This window comes from Rhamphochromis sp. 'chilingali' (genome assembly GCF_963969265.1).
Source record: "Rhamphochromis sp. 'chilingali' genome assembly, chromosome: 9".
In the NCBI taxonomy this organism is placed as follows: Eukaryota; Metazoa; Chordata; class Actinopteri; order Cichliformes; family Cichlidae; genus Rhamphochromis; species Rhamphochromis sp. 'chilingali'.
In genome coordinates this window covers 10924027-10946275 of record NC_137936.1, presented here as the reverse complement: position 1 = coordinate 10946275, position 22249 = coordinate 10924027, and the positions used below count along the sequence as shown (strand labels likewise).

Genomic DNA, 22249 nt, shown 5'->3' with positions numbered 1-22249 from the left:
GTTTTGTAGCCCTTTGATTAGCTTCTAAATCAATGGGCAGCACTGTTGTCACCACACACACACACACACACACACACACACACACACAGGCTCTCATACATAATGCATCTCAATTTAAAAGTTACGTATTTTCAGGAAACCTTCACGTCTGCGCTGCAGCGTAATGAAATAATCAGTCTTATTTTGACAGCAAGAATCTACAAAAAAGTGGATCTGAGTTTTTGTCGGGCTCCTCGTCTGCCGCGTGGCTTGGCTGCGCATTAGCGTTCGAGAGCAGTAAGTGTCCACAGAGAGCCTTTAAACATGCACCGTGTTCATTCGTCTCCCGCCGTTCTCCCTCCCTGTCACGCAGATTGATGGCCGATCCCGAGCGTTCTACATCGCCAAAGAGCTCGTCGACTCAGAGAGACTGTGAGTTGCCCGCACTTGTGGATTCCTCCAATTTGAGCCACATCTCTTCCACGTCATCACAAGCATCGTCCTCTATCGACATCTAATTTATTTTTTAATACAATATTGTTATTTTTATGCCCCCGCCCCCCGTTTTGCTCTCCATTTCCATCCAACTGCATCCCCGCCTTCTTCTCCCTCGTTCATCAAGCTGCATGCAGAGTAACTGACAGCCAATTACACAAGTGTCTTTCACCAGTCTCGCTCCTGCCCTGCTGCCCACTTAACCATTCCACTGATGTAGTTTTTCCATCATGCATAATTTAAATAATTAAATGAGTCCCATGGAAAAAAAAGAACTTAGTTGTGTAGAAGGTTGTAAATTCCTCCCCACAGTTTAATTAGATCTAATGCTCCTCTTCTCTTCTTGTTTTCAGACACATCAGCGGCCTGAAGCACCTTCAGGAGGTAAGAGGACATTCACCAGCACACGCCACAAAAGTGTCACACAGGCTTAAAATCTCTCCTGCTTGAAGGCCTATTAAACTGTCTTGATAACATCATATCCTGTGTGTCTGCTCCCCAGTCTCTGTCTCCTTTTTCTCACTCCCTCACCCCCCTCCACCTTTGTATGGGTCCGTTCAGGTTTATCAGTGTTGTTGCAGCAAGATCTACTTCCTGGTTCTGACAAAGTTGACATGTAGTACTCTGGCGTGGTCAGTTGTAAGATGACGCAGCGTTCCTAATGATGCCGTCCTTGCGTCCTTACTCATCTGACACTGTGTGCGTGCACATCCCCACCCTCGAATGGCAATCTGCCACCCGAAGGTCACGAAAAAAAACAAAAAAACAAAGCAGGAGGGTCCTTTTTTATATTTTGCGCGCACCTCAAGTTCCTCGTGACCGTGTTGTGTCATCCAGTGGAGAATTTCCCTCTCATTAGAGGAACAAGTAAAGTTATTGTTGGACAGAGGATTTGAAAGTGAGCCGTGATGAGCCAGAGGGCGGCCACGCATCGCAGCCAACTGTTGTCACCTCTTCCCATCGTTTCTCACTCACTGCCTGTCATAACAAGAGCACATCCCCGCAGAGGTACAAACAAAGAAGGATATTTGACACCTAAAATGACCTTTAGTGACAACTTTTATTTAATTCACTTTTTTTTTTTAAAGAACTCGTGCATTAGAAGTGAAAACACGGTGTGGAGAAGTGGCTATTAAGGTGATGGTTGCCAGTACAAATCTGACAGGCAGAGTCATTGAAGCCGGGGAAGCCCATCAGTCAGCCTGTACCTTCTAACCTTGAATAAGGTCATAACCTGAATTTCTTATGTGTGGCCCTTCACCATGATTTATGAACGCCTGCCGTGAGTGCACCGTAGCAGCTTTGCGTAATGGCTAATTTGATGCCACTAAACAGCAACTAATATAAATATTATGCAATGGGCCCAACTCATTATCATATATCTGCAGTCTCATCATGATCTTCAGTCATACTAATTAGCAGGATGTGTGGCAAAGTGCAGGCAGAGACATATGCTGGACATCAGTGCATCAGCGATGAGACGTTTCAGCAAGTAATTAATGAACATTTTTCTTCTATGTAAATTATTATTATGTTACCAGAAATTGCCATTTAATAGACACCGAGTAACCTCGCATTCCTCCTCAGTGTCACCACACCACCTTTTCTGACACCTTTCAGAGGTGACATTGAGGCTTTTCAGGTTTTTAATCATGCATTTGCATAATGCATGGGGGTGTTGTTATTCTTCAGACTTCAGAAATGTGGTCTTTTGAGATATCAGTCACTGTTTTTATGCAGGCTGATCTCATAATTAGAATGAAACAGAGATATTCCAGCCGCGGAACGCTCCAGCGGCACAACATGTACAAACACACAGTCTGGGAAAAAAAACAAGGCGCAGCGTAAAGTGAGAGGCACATGAGCTATTGTTCCATTGTTTGATAAGGAATAACAAGAACACAAAGAATTTCCAGGACCGTGCCTCCACATAGGAAGGGAGGCTGTGCTCCTCTTCTATGACTTTCCCCCATAACTGCTTCAGCATATGAAGCCCGGGCTTATTATTATTATCATTATTTTTATATTTTTTTTCTCATTTATCACCTGCTGACCTCTGAACAGATTCTCTGTGCCGAATTATCACCAAGCATGACTGGCTGCTCGGCCGAGTGCTTAACGTGGTGCTTGTTGACCTGCTTTACGTGAGGAAAATTGAGAGAAGGTTGCAAGTTAATGGGCAACAAAACAAACAAAAAAAAAAGCTGGTTAAAGCTCATTCATCCATGGATCTGAGGGAGGGTGTCTGTGTTTGTGTGCGTGTAGAGGAATTTGACCTGAACCGTAAAAGCAGGTGTGAGAAGTGATGAATGTTAACTCGCACCAAGATCGATTGTGTGTGATGGACGGCGTGAAGCGAAGCGCCCGGTGTCACCACGTTATCAGACGGGTCTGTGGGACATCTCTGTTTGTTTTATGGCTGCGCTTTACCCAGAACAGGAATTGATGCACTTCTACCTCACAGACTCACCTCACCTTTATAGACAGTAGTTTCACACAAAGCTTTGCTTATGAAGGAAACTGATATTTTTTAACCAGTGTTGGCAGCTCCAAATGACTCACCTACTTATTCGCTGAGTAGATAAATTACCTCTGATCTTGGTTTTCCCTGCCATAACTCCTCATATTCATCCTTTTAGTCACTGACGCCGCAGCTATAACTACATATTGCACATTATTTATGTGAGCGAATGGATTTAAGGGACCCTAATTCACTGTATATTAGTGTACACTTAGAAATTAAAAGCTATGAACTATGTACAGAATAAGAGTGTATCATTAAGTAAGGTCATTACGCAACAGCACCTGGATCACAGCTCTTGTGCAAGCAAGGCCACTTTTCCTGAATGCCTGGACAAAGACCAAAGTAATGAGATGATACGAGGAGAGGGCAGCAGGAAGGATGTTAAGGAGGATCTGACCTTCCTTCCATTTTTCTCCTGGTTCCTCATTCCTCTGTACCTTTCATTTCTCCTGCCTATTCACACCCCTTCCCCCCAACCACCTACTTCCTTCTTCAAGCCTCTCGACAAATTCCTCCATTTCTGTAAAATAGTCTGATGTCAGATGTCTATTCATATTAATGTACAGAATTCACCTGCTTGCTGCTACTACTGCACATTCATCCAATGTATATACTATATGTGTATATATATATATATATATATATATATATATATATATATAATGTTCTTCCTCTACCCCCCCCCCCACACACACACACACACACACACACACAATTTTTGCACATGTCGAGGAGCGTGTCAGGTTACATTTCACTGTGTGTTATACTTGTATAACTATGCATGTGACAAATAATGAACCTTGAACCTTGAACCTTTTTCCCCCTTTTGCTCCATACATTTGTCTTCTTAAATAAAAGAACAACAACTAAAAAACGCTCTTCTCACTAATCCTGTTTTCCCTCTCTTATGCAGGACTTTAGGTCAGCAGTGACTGAGGCGGTGGATGAGGAAGGAGAGCCAGTGCTGGAGGAGCAGAGGCTGGGGGAAATACTGGGAGTGCTGCCTGAGGTGTACACCCTGCACAGCAGCATCTTTACTGAGCTGGAAGAGCGTATTAGTCAATGGTAAGAAGAGAGAAACTGTAGAAACTTTTACAGTCGTGTTAATTTACTGTCCACTGAGACTCTAATAATCACTCTGAAACATTCAAACACCACTCAGGCCTCTGGCCTCTGGGCCTGCGGCTTGGTTCACTCTGGCACAGCTGGTGCCGGCAGAGCCGGCGGGCACGCCGGTGCAGCCCCCTCTAGCTTCTGCTCGGTGGCTACTGGGTGACGCCTCCTTGGGCTCTCGCACTCTGGGGCCTCTGGATGTCTGGGGCCTGGATCTCCTCCATGCCTGCTTCATGCCCTGGGGGACAGGGCTATGGCTCTCTACATCCTCTTGCAGACCATTACATGTGGAAACCATTTGAATACAAGCGCGCTGATCCACATAGGTGTGCACACGCGTGTTCACTGTTCGTAGACTTAAATTACACCTTTCTTGGCTGCTACTTCAAAGCACATTGTGCGCTGTCTGTCCTGCGTGCTGCACAACAATATTGAATATTTAGTATTTACTGCTGTTTACACTTAGCTAGATTAATGCGATGGTGTTGTGTTTAGTATGTTGCTTTGGGTTTTTTTTGCTTGTTTTCTATTCTTTTTCTCTCAACAGGTGATCCAGGAGATTCCCCCCCCCCCCCCTTTCTCACTGTCCCTCTCCCCTTCTGTTTTTCTTTTCCTTCCTCTTTCTTTCTCCCTTTCCTATCTCTCACTCATGTCTGTCCCGTCTGTAACAACTGAAAATAAAATAAAAGAAATAATAAAAACAAAGGTCGATCAAATGGACCAATACGGCAATGCCACGATGATCCATTTGGCAAAATAAATCCATTGGGTATCCTTGTTGGTCTTCAGACAACAATTCTGATGGCTAAAGAACCAAATGGGACAGGCAAAAAATAAAAAAAATAAAAAAAACACCACTCTAAAAGGCCAGTTATAATCGTTTCATTACAGAGGGGTTCTTCCTCAACCAAAGGTAGCACCTGTTACCTGCTGCTAAGCATAGATCTATGCTCTTCTACGGTCTGCTGCATCCTGATTTCTGGAAAAAAAAACTGCATTAATTTCTTTAGCCAAGATGGAAAGAGCGATGATGGGCTCATGTTGATACACTAAATTTAAGCTGCAACTACAACGGATATATTAATTGCTCATTAAAGGTTCTCAAACATCCCGATGAGAAATGTGTGGCTTGAGTAACTGAAGCGTTGCTGGAATAAAGTTCATGTCGAGTTGGAGCTCAGCTGACAGACTTTGGATGTTTGTGTGGGACTCTTTCTTTAACAAGAAAATGACTTGGAGTGATTAAAGAGCATGCACTTAATCGCTGATTTTATCCACTGTGAAGGGAGGAGAGTCCAAAAGTTGCAGATGTGATCTTGTCACGTCGGGACAACTTCAGCGCGTTTGACACCTACATCTCCGAGTACGACCGCAGCATGTCTTTGCTCGAGGAGAGCTGCAGGAAAAACCCGGCTTTCGCCAAAATCGTCAAGACGTTTGAGGTAAGACACTGAACAGACTGACTAAAATGCATACACATAGTAAAGACAGCTCTTTGTCGTGCTTCCTGCCAACTTTCTCTTTCTGTTGCAATTTTTCCTTTGTTTTCTTGTTTCTGCAAGCTTGGGTTCAGAAAAATGATCCCATCCATCCATCCATTCGCTTCCGCTTATCCTTTTCAGGGTCGCGGGGGGGCTGGAGCCTATCCCAGCTGTCTTAGGGCGAGAAGCAGGGTACAACCTGGACAGGTCTCCAGTCTGTCGCAGGGCTAACACATAGACAACCATTCGCGCTCACATTTACACCTATGGGCAGTTTAGCGTTTTTCAATTAACCTATCCCCACTAAGTGCATGTCTATGGACTGTGGGAGGAAGCCGGAGCACCCAGGGAGAACCCACGCAAACACGGGGAGAACATACAAACTCCACACAGAAAACCCTGGCCTGATGGTGGAATTGAACTCACTGAACTTCTTGCTGTGAGGCAACAGTGCTAACCACCTTGTCACCGTGCTGCCTTCACTAAAAATGATCCAGTATTTTTTTTAAAAACATAAACAAAAGTAAAATCTCAGGTTTACTTTAAATATTCATGGAGGGAAAGTAAATCAGGGTGCAGAAATCAAACCTAGTGTTTCCCCTGGTGCTTACTTTACAGCTCTCTGCTTTTATTTTTGTCACCCAGCTTCCACAGGGAGACGCTGGCCTTTCTAAACCCCCTCTATCCCCTCTCTTTTTCATCTAACTGACCTTTCTGCTGCCATGCTCGCATATTCTATACCCACTCCACAGCAAATACTCACTGTTTTGCCAGCGTGTCTCTTCATCCAGGAGGTTGGATTTGGGTGAAGGGATCAGCAAAGGCTCAGTCTAATAGGATCTGTGGTCTAATTTCATCACTGTTTTCAAAAAATTGTACGCATGGTCCGCTTAATAATCCTTACTTTGTGCATGCTGAATATGAACATGTACAGCTTGAGCGGGTAACAACCACGACTGACATATTTTGAGTAAGACGCAGTATATTAAGAAAGCATATAGATAAACCCACATACACAGCATTCAAATGATTGAGTCTTTATATAAGCCTCATCTGCCTCTGGTTTCATCAGAGTACAGATCATTAGAAAGCACTGCCTCATGTTACCTATTCAGCTCAGCTCCTCTGTAACCAAATGCATGCGTCACCAGCTCCATGCCGTGTGCTGATTCGCCATGAGTGCCTGACACAATGCTTCCGAGCATTTGTGGTTTGATAAGAAAAATGAATGGACAAGGCACCAACTGTCTTCGCTCATGAATATTCAACAGCAGCTGCCTCTTCCCAGAAAGAAAAACTTTGGCTCTGTCCGATCAAATATAAATAGGGGGGAGCGAAGTTGAGAAATGACTCGCAGCCACGGACAGTAAACACCGACCTTTCGTAATCTTGCGACATGTTTCCACACTTGGACAAGCTCGGCTCTAAATATCCTTGATCAAAGTCAATTACGTGCCTCAACATGAAGGGGCTATAAACTCCTTTTCTCACATCGTAAACTGCTGCTTACCCGGAATATATGCCGTGAATGGCTTGATTGGTCTGAATGATTTATGTGGGGTTGGCCTTACATCTCCGAAAGTATCACCCGGAGTGGCAGTCGCTATTAAATTCTCCTGGGAGGATCGCTCCAGCTGTCACTGTATATTCAACCTGCATTTACTTTTCCCTTATTACATATAAGCATGTAACCTGGAGTCTGTCCTTCCCACAGTCCCACACCAGGGCATTATGTGTGGGTGATGAATGCTGTGCTGTACCAAAGGACTGCTTTGGGAGTTACATGGTGATTGTGACCCCACTGTAATCAGGAGGAAAGAGGGCTGAGGGAGAGCAAAGACAATCATACAGGCACACTGTACCTGCTCCTGCTCCTGAGAGATGCTGTGTTGTTGTTTAATACTGGTTGTGTGGCACATCTCAAGTCATTATACCTACAAAAAAGCACAAGCATTGACTTGGGTAATTGTACTCACAGCTTGCTGTTCTTTTTTCTGCATTTAAAAATAGTCAATCTTCATTAGATCTGGCTATTTTCAGTGCTTACCTCCCCTCAACACCTCCGTTTCCTTTTTTCCACTCTCCCGGCCAATTGCTTTTTTAATGCCACAAGCCAAAGTGCTGCAGCATAAGTGCTAGCAATTTCATTGTGGATGTGGTGATGACAGTGATAAAGTAGCCACAGACCCTGATCAGATCACTGCTCGACCCTTACAGGATTACAGTCTCCTCTGGACGGCCAGTGTTGCTCGTTTACCACGTGAGCCAACACAGCGTGGTGTGCTTGTGTGTTACCCATTACCTCTGTTACCAATTCATTTGTGTCCCTTCATGTGTGTGTCTGATTGTCTTTGCAGGGCGATTGTCATTCACAAATTGCATGGATGTCATTCAACTGCAAACACTTCAGAAATCTCCTTCCACAGCACTTCGGGTTGGATTAGTATTCATGCGGTAGCGTAGATGTGTGTAAACGCTGCGTGTTTCCTCCTGTGCCAGAAGCCTAGGGGGACAGTGGGAGGCTGTGCAGCAGGTGGACAGAGAGCGATAGGGGGAAGAGAGAGCGATGGAGTGAAATCCTTGTAAAGGCAGCTGGGCAATGAGGCAGACAGAAGCTAATTAGAGCCACAGCCTCCTTTACAACTCCCCAATTAGATCAGTTCTGTGTGCAGGCAGCAAATCAGCTGGCCGTGACAGAGTGTGAGAGGTGTGGGGCTTCTTTTTTTTATCTCTGCGTTTCTGTGGAGGTGTTTATTTGCCAGCACAATGCATCGCACATTCGCTCCTCTCTCCCCCTTCGTTTGGTCTCACCCAAACAAACTGCAGGCTAATTACCATCTCTCGAAAGCTACTTCCTCTTTACAAGTGTCAATTGGATGACAATTTACAAGCAACACTTGAGTGGAGCGGATGCACTGAAAACAGAATGGAGAGCTAGTTATTATTGTTCTCAATGCATCATGCAGTGATCAGTGGGAGAGGAGGAAAGAAGGAAGACAGAAAAGTAAAGGCTGAAGCTGAGGGGTAAAAAAAACCAACCACACCTTCATACACGGAAACCTTAGGAGTAGGTGAGTGGACGTCACTAGAAGAGGCCTCAGCTTTCTGTTACTTTTTGACTCCTGCAATTCAGATAATGAAGACAAAGCGGTGTGTTTAAGTCATATCGCATCCCTCCCCTTTTAGAGCCCCAATCAGCGTTATCTCATCACCAACCACGGCCTGGGTGTACGTGGGAAGGGATCCATCATTTGCACACTGCACACACGTGTGAATGCGTCTGAAATTGGATGATAGAGCTGGTGTTTGTGTCTGCGTGGGCTCCTGTGTGTGCACGAGTGTGTATGCGTTTGTGTGGTGTAAATAAGATGAAGATGCTGTTTCCCGCAGGGTGCTATCTGTGCCTCGCTAATGAAGGATGGGACTTCATTGGATTAGAAAAAAAACTCTGTGTGTGTGTGTGTGTGTGTGTGTGTGTGTGTGTGTGTGTGTGTGTGTGTGTGTGTGTGTGTGTGTGTACACAGACAGTACACAGACCCCCACTGCTTCCCCACCGCTTAGGGCATAAATACCTGTCAGAGACAATTAGATCCTGATTGATTTTCTAAAGCTCTCTCTGATTGTGCCACTTTTTGTCCCCTTTCACCTACAAATGACTGCACCGAGCAGAAGAATGGGAGTCGCTTCAGGTTTTTATACACTGGTGGAAAAGATGTTTTAAGGTCATCCTGTCCCATAGGTTTCCTTTGGTCACTTGTGCCCTTGACTTGCAACACTGACTAATAGTGGTTAACCTTATTTGGGAGCCAGAGAAGCGGCTCTTTGTGTGTAGCTCAGGGGCACCGTTGCACTCTTATGTGGGTGAGATCTTTTGTGGGAGAAGGTATTTAATTTCACAATAATTTTGTTCTGCGGAAATAATATGTCTGCAGTGTACAATTCAACAAATGACCCCTAATAAAAACTTTTCCATGTAGACTAGTCATGGATGATCTTTTACAAGCCTCTAAAATTTCCAATATGTGTGTGTGTGTCTGTGCAGACAAGAAGCCCAGAAGAAGCAGAAGTCCCACTGAAACACCAGCTGCTGCAGGTTATAGTGAGAGTGCTTCAATACCGCATGCTACTCACAGGTAACACATAAACGCACATATGCACATATTTAATTGTAAGACAAAGTGTTATTTATGCTTAACATGAGCTGTTGTTTCCACTTGGAGCAATTATGTGGCAGCTTAACCAGCCAGGTTTGCTGACATCAGCTAACAGTAGCCACTCAGCATAGTATTGTGCATCCCAGGAGTTATACTGGGCTGGGGCTGTCTGGGGTCCACCACTCATTTTCAACAGTGTGTATTTTTGCAAAAGTTGGACTTAAAGATACAGTTTCATTTGTACCACTAGTTATGGCCAGACAACTGTAGATGCTTCACACCTGCAAATTCAGATTTAACCTTGTTTTACCTTGTCTTGTTTTCATATCTTCTCTCTGATTTCTCCAGATTACCTGAACAACCTCTCTCCTGATTCCAAAGAATACGAGGACACTCAGGGTAAATCTGCATGCTTTGTGCTGACACACGCGTGCACACTTGCACGCAGCTGTATCGGTGCCTGGCTGTTGTGTCAGAGCCAATGAGACGGTTCCAAGTTCCAACACTCTCTCTTTTTCTTTCTCTGTTTGTGTTGCAGCTGCCTTGGTGATTGTGTCCGAGGTAGCCGACCAGGCCAACGACAATCTGAAACAGGGGGTGAGTCTCTGAGTCAGGATACACCCCGCGAGTTTACATTCAGACTGTGTAGCCCCTGTTGAGTTTGACATATTCACAGCTCACCGTTGCAGTTGCTGCGTCTTTATTCTGCGTGGCAATGAAAGAACAATTTTCAAGCGTGACAAGATTAGACAGCTGAGGTTTTTCTCCCACGTGAATCCTTCTTCCAAACGACTTGCAGGAGTGAAGGGGAGCTCTGTTCCTCTTTTTTTGGCATTTAGCTTGTTGATTTACGCAAGAGGCAAGGAAAGATGATGTCATCAGAAAGTCCCAGGTGTTTATTACAAAGGGAGCAGTGTAAAGGGTGAATATGACCCCCCCCCACCCTCACACACACACACACACACACACACACACACACACACACACACACACACTATCTCTTCATGGAGATAATTATAAGGGAGGGAATGGTTTGTGAATGAACTGGCAACCCCACCTCACTGCTGAGCTCCCATGTGGCTCTTTGGCTTACCTCCTGTGTTTATCACACTTTTTTTCTCATTTGTGCACAAGCCCTGACACACGCACATACACACAGAGACTGACAGACGGTGGTAGCACATCTCTCTTTGGGCATGAAAGGGAGGGAGTCGGAAAGGGATGTGATACTAAAAATGTGAGGGATGGCAGACACAGAGAAACAGGGATGGTTCAGTTCTTTGTCTTCTCTTCCATCAATCACTAGATAATCTCTCTCTCGCTAACTTCCTGCTTCTCTTCTTCTGCAGGAAAACTTGTTGCGTCTGGTCCACATTGAATACAGCGTGAAAGGGAAGAGGGACCTTCTGAAACCTGGAAGGGTGAGCATCGTGTAGTTCTGTCTGACAGCGTTACTGCTGCACTGTCAAAAACAAAGCAACACCAAAATCTGAATGCCAGATCTCTGAGGTCACTTTGAAAGCATAAAAAAGACTGGTCATGACCCCCCCCACCCTTGTAAGGATTAGTTAACAACATTACATCAACCTAACATGCAAAGCTTTTATACTGTTTCTTTTGGCAGATGTTTGTCAAAGAGGGCACACTCATGAAGGTCTCCAGGAAAAGTAGGCAACCTCGGCACCTGTTTCTGGTAATGGCATTACATCGGACACTACTGGTGTTAAAGCTTAAAAGTATTTCACTATTTTGTTTCTTCAGTAGTTTGAAATGGTCTAATATTAGCTGTGATTAGCCTAGCTTATCTTTAAAAAAGGCTAATCATAGGAAAGATTAAAGGAAATGTGGTGGACAAACTGTGCAATGTAAACACTCGTAACATGGTGGAAGGTTGTTTCTCCCATCTCTTCTTTTTATGTATTAGCCTTATTAACCTTTGCTGAAAGACTGGTAAATATCTAATATCAGCCAATAGTTTTACCTCACCAATAAATCAGTTGGGTGCCAATCTTTGTTCAAAGTAGCGTATTTAATATTTATCCTGAGTGACTTAATCAAACATTTGGCTATAGCTTGACCTTTCTTTCAAGTGCTTTTTGCATTATTTCACACACGTTTACCAAAACAAAGCCTCGTGATTTCAGTATCTTTGGAAAGTGCCATCTCAGTTAGAGTTCAAAAGAAACTCGTGTGGTTTTAAGCAAGGTGTGGATGGACAGCACGAGGACAGAAAACACCTGCAGTGTTATTTAGGTAATGTTAAAATGAATGCTGGCGTGGTCTGCAGAAAATGTGGAGGAATGTTGGACAGGGTTGTGCCACAAGTTAGGTGAGGTTTTGGGGAAGGGTGGGGGGCACAAGGCCAAGGCTGTAAGACCTCGACTAAACACCACACCCATCTAGCCAAGGGCCTCCCTCTCCACTCTCCTCCTCTCCCCTCCTCCCCTCCCAGGACTTGTTTTCCAGGGCCCCACTTCCTTACAGGATGTTTGGTGTGGGTCACTAGATGCCGACTTCCTGTGTATTGGGAGGGGACTGACAGCGAAGTGAAGGCCAGACACCCTGTAGAATGCAGGGAGGAGGGGTGGTGGTGCTACACAAACACATAATGTGAAATAGAGAAGTCCCATCTATTGTTTCATGTGCAATCAGTGCTGTCTCATGTTATGAATTTCCATGGGCAGCATATTTGCCATAGAGTGTTCCAGGTAGCATGTAACATTTGAGACACTCAGGATTCATTTTGTTCTCTTCCATCAGTCTCTTGCTGTTTTTAAACTGATAAGCTCTAGCTTGAAAATGTTAGTGGTTGATACTTGTAGGCTATTAGGACTATAAAGCTATTTGCTCCCTTGAAGCCAACAGCTCCAGAGGTTCAGGTGTTATTAATGGGAAACTGAAATACAAACAGCGCCGATGAAAGCAATCAACCACCTCTGTGACAGAGAGAAGCAGCACCCATGTCACAAGCCAGGGCTCACAAAAGAAAGAAAAGCAGGCTGAGTGAGTGAGAGGAGGGATTAAGAGGGAGGATGGAGATCTAGAGAGATGTCAGAGGGAAAGAGTAAAAGGGGCAGGTAAAGGAGGTGATGCTTTTAGGGAAGGAGATGAAATGCCACTGTCGAAAAAAGTAAATGTCTTGGTTGCTCAAGTGGATATAATTTGCGTCTCGTGGGTCATGTCTGTGAAATCTGTTAACTTGGCGCTTGCTTGGATTTCTGTGGAATGAGTAAATGAGCAGTGCAGGGTGGAGCAGAAGAGCTGCGGCGGCTCGAGCACAGAGGTCGTAGGCAGGGCTCGGGCTTGGCTATCATGCAGTGTTTTGTCTCCAGCCAGTCGTCCAATGAAATGCGTTACTGCTGCTGTTAGTGTTGTTGTTGTGGTGAAGGAGGCCAGTTCCACCCAGCTCTGGTTCTCAGCGTAGCCTAAGAAGGCTGTGAAGGCGAGGGGAGGCCCGGAGTCCAGAGCAGGGTGGAGAATTCCTGGATGCTGCTTATAAGGCCCCAGCGGATGTTTAGAGCACACATAAGGTGTGACCGATGATGTCATTTCTTTTGTCTGTGTTGTGAGAACACAATAGACTCTTGGTGAATTCAGGGGATTCAAATACCTCAGGTTTGACAGGAAAATAAACATTTTCCTTACAGTAATGCCTAATTTTGTTGTGTGCATACATGGGAATTCTGTGCTGACAGGATGCACAGAGGTGAGTGTGCTGTGAAAACACAGCCTAGTACTTAACCAGCTCTACCCTCGGTGCTGTTTTGGGCAGCTGTGGTGCTTAAGTTCATATAACACTACCACCTTGTGTTAGCAGGTGATATTACATCCGAGGTAAATAATTTTCTCATCAGGAGAAGAAACTGTAAAAATCTACAACGAATCAAAAGTTTAGTCAACAAATAAATCAGTTAATAAAAAATACTATGAATTAATTTATTGTTTCTCTTTTTTTTGTTTTTTTTTAAATGTTGGCAGTTTCAGTAAATGTTGTGAGAATAAGCCATCATATCTCAAATAGTGAAATCTTTCTATACCTCTTATATTTTCTTTCCTTTTTCTCCTTCAGATGAACGACATAATGCTGTACACCTACCCTCAGCAGGATGGGAAATACAGGCTCAAGAACACACTGTCTCTGTCAGGGATGAAGGTACATGAACTTTTCCAAGTTTCATAAACACGTTTTGCTTTTTTGCTTTTTACTGCACTGTGATCTGGTCTTGTTTGTCACATACAGGTGAGCAAACCCACGCTGGGCAATGTGCTGAACTGTCTTAAGATTGAGGTGTCCGACATCACTATTACACTCTCTGCCAGGTGAGCCGCTGACATTCAGAACTCTGATGTGAACAATGGCTGTCGTTTCCAAAGAAATCTACACATTCAGTCAGGCACATCAGGGGCATCAGGTGTGTTGTATTTCTGTATTTCTCTTCAGTTCTGTTGGAGAAAGGGAGGACTGGTTCCACACGCTAAGTCGAGCCATAGCGGACCACGCGGCGGGACTCTGCACATTTGGCGGGCCCTGCAGTGAGGTAGGAAAAATAACTTCAGTGTAACACAATACGATTTGTCATAGAAGAGAACTTTCATCTGAGTCATTGTAAGAAAGGGTGCAGAATTAGCTAAGAGAAGGGTTTGATGATTCACTTTTTAAATAAATTACCATTTATAAGCCCTGTCTACTTATTATTGCTGGCAATAACTTGCAGTTCAACTCCTATGATATGTATTTGTCAGAAGATTCAATAAACTCTCTCAGCTTTGAAAACAAAAAGACTTTTCTGGCAATTATTTTGTGGTTCGGGCTTTACAGGGTTAAGAGTTGAATTCTGAAAAAGCGAGCTTTATTCGTGCTGTAACATCTCAACATCGCTGTCCAATCAGGCCCGTGAGAAATTGTGGATGGCGCTGGGCGAGGCTGCACCTGTCCTCGTGCCAGTTTCTCATGTGATGATGTGCATGAACTGCACCTCCGACTTCAGCCTCACTCTCAGACGACACCACTGCAATGCGTGTGGCAAGGTCAGACCCAAAGTTTGCTCTCACTCGAACGTGGTTGGCGTTTAGCTGTAAACTTGTTTGGGGATATTGGGGACATAATCTTACCATACTTTACCGTTACTTTGGAGATTTTCACTGTAGATGTATCACGATGTCACTGATGTGTCCGCACAGGTGGTGTGCCGGGCTTGTTCCAGAAACAGATATCCTCTGAAGTACCTCAAAGACAGACTGGCTAAAGTGTGCGATCACTGTTATGCCGAGCTCAGGAAAAGAGGTGAAGCTTAGCTTTCCTGGTGCCTGTTTCAAAACTCACTGTACAATGTAAACCTTATTATTTCCAGTTGTTTACCTCGATAAGGAAATGAGTTTGCATTTGCCTGCAGGTGGAAGTGTGTCAGCTGCCTGTGATAACTCCAGCCCTCGGACTCACCGGGCCAGTCGTCCCCTCTCCGCTGTCTTCCAGAGTCTGCAGCCGCCTAGTCTGTGGAAGTCCCGAAAGAGCATATCCCCTCTGACCCAGGTAAATTACTCGCTGCCTGTTATCTCTACCCTTTTTTCAAACCCTGATAACTATTTTATAAGCAAGAGAGTATTGCTTCTTATTACCAAAGTAACACGGACCACTGTGATATTTAGGCAAACCTTGTAAAAACATTCATATCCCACATACTCTTGTATTATTGGGGAAAGTAAAGATTATTCCCTGACCGGGAATCGAACCCGGGCCGCGGCGGTGAGAGCGCCGAATCCTAACCACTAGACCACCAGGGAGCTGTGTGAATGGAAGATGTCTGTGTGTACTGGCATCACTGGAATCTAGTCCAGCTGCTTCCTGCAGTGCACAGAAATTGCCACTAGGGTTCACACTACTTTGTACCCTTTCATTTGTCTTTACAGCTGCAACAAACAGCTGACTCATCATCCCTGTTATTAGAGTTTCTGAATGTCTAATAAATTACAATTATCTGCAGGTGTCACTTGGTGTGGAGGGCTCCACCATGAGTGGGAGTTTGCAGCGCAGGAAGAAGAGCAAAAGGAAGTGGAAGCGACTGTGGTTCCTCCTCAAAGACAAGGTGCTCTACACCTTCACAGCCAGTGAGGTGAGGGGGCACAGAGTCTCCCACACCAGCCCCAAACACATTCACACATTCTTATTGCCTTTATCCAGCTCTTCTCGAGTGCATGACAGCTATTTAACTACATATCCACTTCTTTAACTTTTTCAGCCTCATGAGCAGAACACTTATTGACTAATAAAGGGAATCTCTGTGCTCTCTCTCTCTCCCTCTCTCTCTCTCTGTTTCTTTTGTCTTTTGTTTTCCTCAAAGCACGAGCAACTTATTAAGTTGTTGTTGCTGCTGACGGCCAGATTGGCATTTTTAACTTGTGCCTGCTTCCTTCAGGATAAAGTGGCTTCAGAGAGTCTGCCTCTGCAGGGCTTCACCGTCAAGCTGACTGAGAGGCCAGAGGGAGAAGAAAGCAGTAACGTATTCCATTTGTACCACAAGAAAACACTCTACTACACCTTCAAAGCAGATGATCAAAACACTGCTCGCAGGTCAGTGCAAAAGCTTTTACAAGCACATTCATGGAGTGTCTTTTAAAAGCACATTCTCTGACTAGCAATCATAGCCAGACTACAGCAACAAGAGCTCTAAATCTTAATCACTGGACCACCAGGGAGCTGTAGCAAGGCATGTGTGGTATGTTAGACAGCAGGCAGTGAGCAGCTGATCTCCTGCAGTGCAGCATAATGTACTCTCCATGCATTCTCGCTTTCTCGTGTAAGATTGCTGCACTGACCGTTAACAAGTCTCCTGTCTTCTCTTAATGTTTGCACTCGTTTATCTGCATTTATGTCCTCTATTGCTGATCTGTTTTGGTAGAATGTGTGACTCAGTGAAGGCTGACAGCAAGCTTATTAATGCACTTTTTGTTTTAATAAATACGTGGCAGTTTGCAGCATCCCCATTTTACTGGCAAAGAGTGGAGGTGGCAGGCTGTGTTTGTTAAAGTGGATTCGTTTCTCTTCCAACTGACTTTGAGATTTACAAAAGGCATCAATTATTATAATGGGCCATGACAATTTATTTGAATTCACTTGTTACTTACTGTCAGCCCTGTTTTGTAGGTTGTCGGGTTTTTTTGCTTGTAAAAACAGTTCAAAAGAGTGCATATATATTTATTTTTGAAAAGTATTTGAGCAGGAGGTCTTCCAAGATTTAAACTGGATTCCTTTGAGGGGCTCCTGGGATGGGATGACATAAAAAGAAAAATAACTCCAAGGCACTTTCTTTTAAATATCAAATAAAATGGATTCATTCTCACGGCGCTCCGTGAAATCTGTTCTGACTCCCTAACGAAGATTTGCATCCTTTTTTTTTTTTCTGCTTAAAGTTAAATATAAGCGTGTCACAACAATAAAAGAGAGCCTTTTTAACATTTAAAGTTCAGACACAGACCGCAACCTGATTGAAATGCTCTGGTGGGACCTTAAGAGAGCTGTGCATATATGAATGCCAGTAAATCTCGATGAACTGAAGAAACTCTGTAAAGAAAAGTGGGCAAAATTCCTCCACAATGATGTGGAGAGGGATAAAGTCATACATGATTACTTCAAGTTTTTGCTGATAAAAATGGCACTAAAAGTACTACTAAACTACTAATCATGTTTTTTTAGTGTTTCACAGTAAAATAGTCTATTGAAATCAAAACAAGCTGATAAAGAGAATGAGCAGAAGGTGTACACGAGTGCAAATCATACAAACCTGTTAAATAAAAAAAGACAAAGAAGCCGCTGAGTTTTATGATCTAGTTTGTAAGATTTAATTTGTTGATTATATTCCACGAAAAACAAAGTGGTTAATATTCATATTAACAATTTAGTATCATAATTATGAGAAAACAGAAAAACACTGGGAAAAACACACCTTGACCTCTGATCTGTGACATAAGCTGACTTTCAAATCCAGTCAAAAAAAAGACAATGAGTTCGAAGGTCTAATGCTCCACTTCTTTGTGTTTCAGATGGGTCAATGCCATGGAGGAGGCCACTATTTTATAGCATCTGCTAAGTTAAATAAATGACGCATCCACTCCGTGACTGCAGCAAAGCTACCTGCTGCATGTGAACTCAGTCCATCAGTAAGGATTCGTCACATCAGGCCTTTTGTGGGATATTGAGTGACAATTCAAACACCTGGGAGATTTTTCCTCAAAGGAATTCTGCTGTATGGAGAAGAGCAGCAGAATCCTCGAGTCGGATTTCACAAGAGCCTTCAGGAGCAGCTCAGATACCTTAAATACGTCACCTGAGAGAAAAAATTTTTATTTCTTCTGTTTTCACCTTTTTTTTTCAGATGTCTGCACTTTTTCCTTTTTTTTTTTTTTTTGCTTTTCTGGTGTATTTTACCCGACTTTCCACTGGACTGTTAAACCACTCTTTGTCTTCTGCAGGAGACGTCCTTTCATATCAGTTTCGTTGCAGTTATGCATGGTAACTGCAAAGACATGAAAAATAACCTTTGCTTCAGGGTAGTATGCATATCTTGTAAAGGGGGAACGGAGAGATACTTGGTATTCTGAATATATATTGTGAAGTATACGCTGCAGATACTGAAGTGAGTTAGATGATTTATCTGTATAAAAATTGTGATTCACGATGTCCCCAATAAGGGTTCGTTTTAATCATCATAGTATGTGTACATTATTGTTCTTGTGGAGTTTTACACAGTTTTACTCTTGTGTTGAATCTGCAAAGTGAAGAAATGACCCTCGGCATGCCGTCCGCTCTAAAGCATTTGTCAAAGGATGAACAATTTTGAAGATACTTTGTATTTTTTAAAAGTCTTTTAGAAATTTTTCACACAGCTCTGAAGTGCCAGTTGCTTTCTTCCTGTTGAATGCAGTGCATTTTGCAAGTGATGATGAATGTGCCTCACTCTTTATGTTATCACAGTACTGTACGGAGGGACCTTGCTTTTTAATCTATTCTTACATATACTTTAACCTTATAGTATTTTTGAACAGGTCAGTTACTGTGCACTCACATAAGAACATGTTATTGTGCCATTTTTATGAGGGCCTTTTTTAATGCTGTATATATATGCTGCTAGATATAATCATACTTTGGCTGCTTTATTATACAAAAGCTTCTTAAAAATGCTGTCAAACTACCTTCATCCTCATAGTATTAGAGTGATCTCAGCCACTCGTGCCACAGGATTTCACTCATAATCAGATGCAGTTTCTCTTAAATAACCCATCCAATGGCATTATCTGTTCCTTTCAGAATGAAGATCCATCATCAGACAAGCAGCATGATATCAAAAGCACATGTTTGAGTACTGTTCAGCTTTTCTACCCGTTTCCTATAGCTCACACCTACAGTGTTACTATCGTTGTACCTCTATAGCATATACTGCATTGTAAATGTTTATGTATATAGATGCATATAAAAAAATAAACTACATTAAAAATACTTACTTAGTGGGCGTTCGCTGTGCTGTGCTGCAGGCTTGTTTCTTTTTTGCATTATAATTCAGTATCAACAATAACGAGCGACTGTAAAATGATACCCACTGCAACAGCATAGTAACTTTTTGTATGTGTGTGTGGTTCTGGCTTTGCTGAGGTTAGTTACAAGCACAACAGCACTGGATGCTCAGAAATGGCTGTGCACTTCATCCTCTTCTCTCCGACAGAATTGTCTGTTGTATTATTAGGATTTATTCACGTCTTGTTGCTATGCATTGTGTGTTTTTTGTACTGATGTTCACGCTGTGCTTATCTCCTCCTGGTCATAAATACCGGGGTGATGGAGAAATGAGAACACAATGTACCTATCCTCCTCTATTGCCTGTGGTGCTGGAAAAATACAGCTTGGTTAAGTGACCCTTTAATCCAGAAGGGGGCAGCACTACATCGTGTCAAACTGGTTTAATATGAACTTTAGCCAGCCTAAATCCTGTTTGTGTGAGCATGAGGAAATAACTGGTGTTAAGTGAAAATAAGATTTAATAATCAATGAAAAAGTGGACTTACATGGTAATGTTAATGAAGTTGTCAACCCACTGATATGGATGGAAATATTTTGCTTTTAATATAAGGTTTTGAAAGAAAGAAAGAAAGAAAGAAAGAAAGAAAGAAAGTGGATTCATTTTGTTGTTTTATTGTTTTATCGTGTATCAGTATAAGCGTGTGCCAGAAACACAACACTGAATTTATAGTCGTAGCTTATTTGCAAAGGCCCGTGGTCTTTCAAATACATGAAACTCAACCACAAACACAGCAGAGGTAGTACAACACACAGTCTGCACAATACAGCTCACAACTGAACAACAGCAAAGTTGGCAAGTCACAAGAAAACCATTGAATAGAGAGCAGCAGATCATCCAGAATTGCATTACTCAGAGTTCCAGGTGTAAATGATCTCAGTTAAAATCCAGACAAAAAGCGATTTGCCGAAATGGGGATTTAGATAGAGCCCTTTATACTTCTCACTGGTTGCTCATCATGTTTCTGAGTACAGTCATCTTAAGGGTGACTAAGCACCTGAGGAGCCTGATCATGTGATAATTTGCATACCCTGCATCCTATTTAAAGCATTAAATTTTGGCTTCTGAGCTTAGCTGTGCAGTATGATTCTCAATGGCATGGATGAAGTTGCTTGAAACATTCCTTAGAGATTTTGCTCCATATTAACATCATAGCAACCACTAATGCAAATCTCCCATTTCACACCATCCCGAGGGTGCTCAGTGGACTGCGATGGTTACTGTGGAGACCACTTGAGTACAATGAGTTCGCTGTCATGTTAAAAAAAAAAAATAGTTGCAAATGATCTGACCTTTATGGCATAGTGTAATCCTGGTGGAAGCAGCCATCAGACAGTACACAGTACTTTATGACCACAGTGCACTGTGGTCTGTAACAATACTCAGGCGGGCTGTGGTGCTTAAATGATGCTCAGTTGGTATGAAGAGGCCCAAAGTGTTCCCCAACACCATTACACCACCATCAACAAGCTGAACTGTTGATACAAGTTGTTTACACCAAATTCTGACTCTGCCATCTGCATGTTACAGTAGAAATCAAGACTCATCAGATCAGGCAATATTTTTCCAATCTTTTACTGTCCAGTTTAGTTCAAATTGTATTCTCGGTTTCCTGTTCTTAGCTGAAAGGAGAGACACCCAGTGTGGTCTTCTGCTGCTGTAGCCCACCTGCTTCAAGGTTCAGTGTGATGTCCATTTAGAGATGCTCTTCTGCATACATTGGTTATAACAAGTGGTTATTTGAGCTACTGTTGTATTCCTATGAGGTCAAAGCCGTCCGTAAAACCTATTCTGAGATTGATATGTGAGGAAAATCCCAGTAGATCAGCAGTTTCTGTAATATTCAGACCAGCTGGTCTGGCAGCAACAACTATTCCATGTTCAGAGTCACTTAAATCACCTTTTTTGCCTATTCTGATGCTCAATTTGAACTGCAACATGCCTAAATGCAGCTCTGTGGCTGACGTTAGAGTCCTAATCCATGCTTTTTTTTTTTTACAGATGACCTTTGAATTTTCTTTATTTCCTGATAAAGAGTGGGGTAATGACAGATTAAAATCAAGATAAAGGCTGATCGATCAGGAAATAAGTGACTAATCATCCAAGATTTAATTTGAAGAAGTTTAACATAAGTTTTAATATAAGAATGAGCGTTATCAAAAAATAAACAAAAAAGAGGCTATGGTTAGAACTGGAGGATCAATTGCTGGAGTAAAATAAAAAGTATATGTACATATAAGTAAAAGGACATGGGTACAGTGTCCATTTATCCAACATCAAATGCATATGTAGTTTCCTTCTCTGCAAGGAAAGTTTACATACCCTGTGGCGCTACTTTAAAGTTTGTGGATTCACTCCCGAATGAGGAAAAAAACGTTACTCTGTCAAACACTCATTTACAGTTATGTTGTCCATTGAAGCAGCTGTACCAACATATGTTTAAATGAGCAGCTACAGCACAGTTTTGTGTGCAAGTCTTAGCTGTAGATCCTCGTGTTTTCATGTTCACCATGTTGCCTTTCGGTTTTCCAGTGTCTTCAAAGGCATGCGAGTTAACTCAACTATGCATTTCTCTATTACTGTATCAAAGTGACATTTTGTCCAGAGAGGACTTTTATCCCACCCCTCCAGCTGGTCAGCCACTAGTTTGAGAGATCTGAAATTACTCAAGAACAGATACTAGAAAAATTAGTAATGCAGTAATGTTGCACGAGTTTTGTAAACGAAATCACAATAAGAAGGCACACCGCGTTGTAAGCACGTGGATGATTTTATTTACAATATTTTCTTGTGCAGCTGCCTTGTCCCATTACAGCACACTGCTCTCCTGTTAGACCCCAGCATCCTACTGAAGCAGGGAAGGCGTGACCAGGTAATGGAGAACAGCTGTGTGGGTCAGCCTGCTCTAACACCACACCCTGAACTCACTGCTCCACC

General features: G+C 43.0%; 1 protein-coding gene across 2 annotated transcripts in view; it reads left to right on the top strand.

Annotated features, from left to right (window-relative positions):
* fgd5a (FYVE, RhoGEF and PH domain containing 5a) overlaps positions 1-19267 on the top strand; it is a 32213-nt gene extending 12946 nt beyond the window's left edge. Inside the window, exons 4-21 of one of the 2 annotated variants that reach the window (XM_080890634.1) lie at positions 353-411; positions 828-858; positions 3912-4063; positions 5397-5553; positions 9635-9725; positions 10095-10145; positions 10285-10343; positions 11096-11167; positions 11371-11439; positions 13816-13899; positions 13987-14066; positions 14188-14284; positions 14637-14774; positions 14928-15030; positions 15140-15276; positions 15728-15856; positions 16160-16314; positions 17784-19267. In XM_080890634.1, coding sequence (XP_080746760.1) covers positions 353-411; positions 828-858; positions 3912-4063; positions 5397-5553; positions 9635-9725; positions 10095-10145; positions 10285-10343; positions 11096-11167; positions 11371-11439; positions 13816-13899; positions 13987-14066; positions 14188-14284; positions 14637-14774; positions 14928-15030; positions 15140-15276; positions 15728-15856; positions 16160-16314; positions 17784-17820 — 1701 coding nt within the window. In that variant the 3' untranslated portion in view covers positions 17821-19267. The remainder of the gene's footprint in view (positions 1-352; positions 412-827; positions 859-3911; positions 4064-5396; positions 5554-9634; positions 9726-10094; positions 10146-10284; positions 10344-11095; positions 11168-11370; positions 11440-13815; positions 13900-13986; positions 14067-14187; positions 14285-14636; positions 14775-14927; positions 15031-15139; positions 15277-15727; positions 15857-16159; positions 16315-17783) is intronic. The other variant, XM_080890635.1, reaches the window with a different exon arrangement.
* The last annotated feature ends 2982 nt before the right edge of the window (positions 19268-22249 follow it).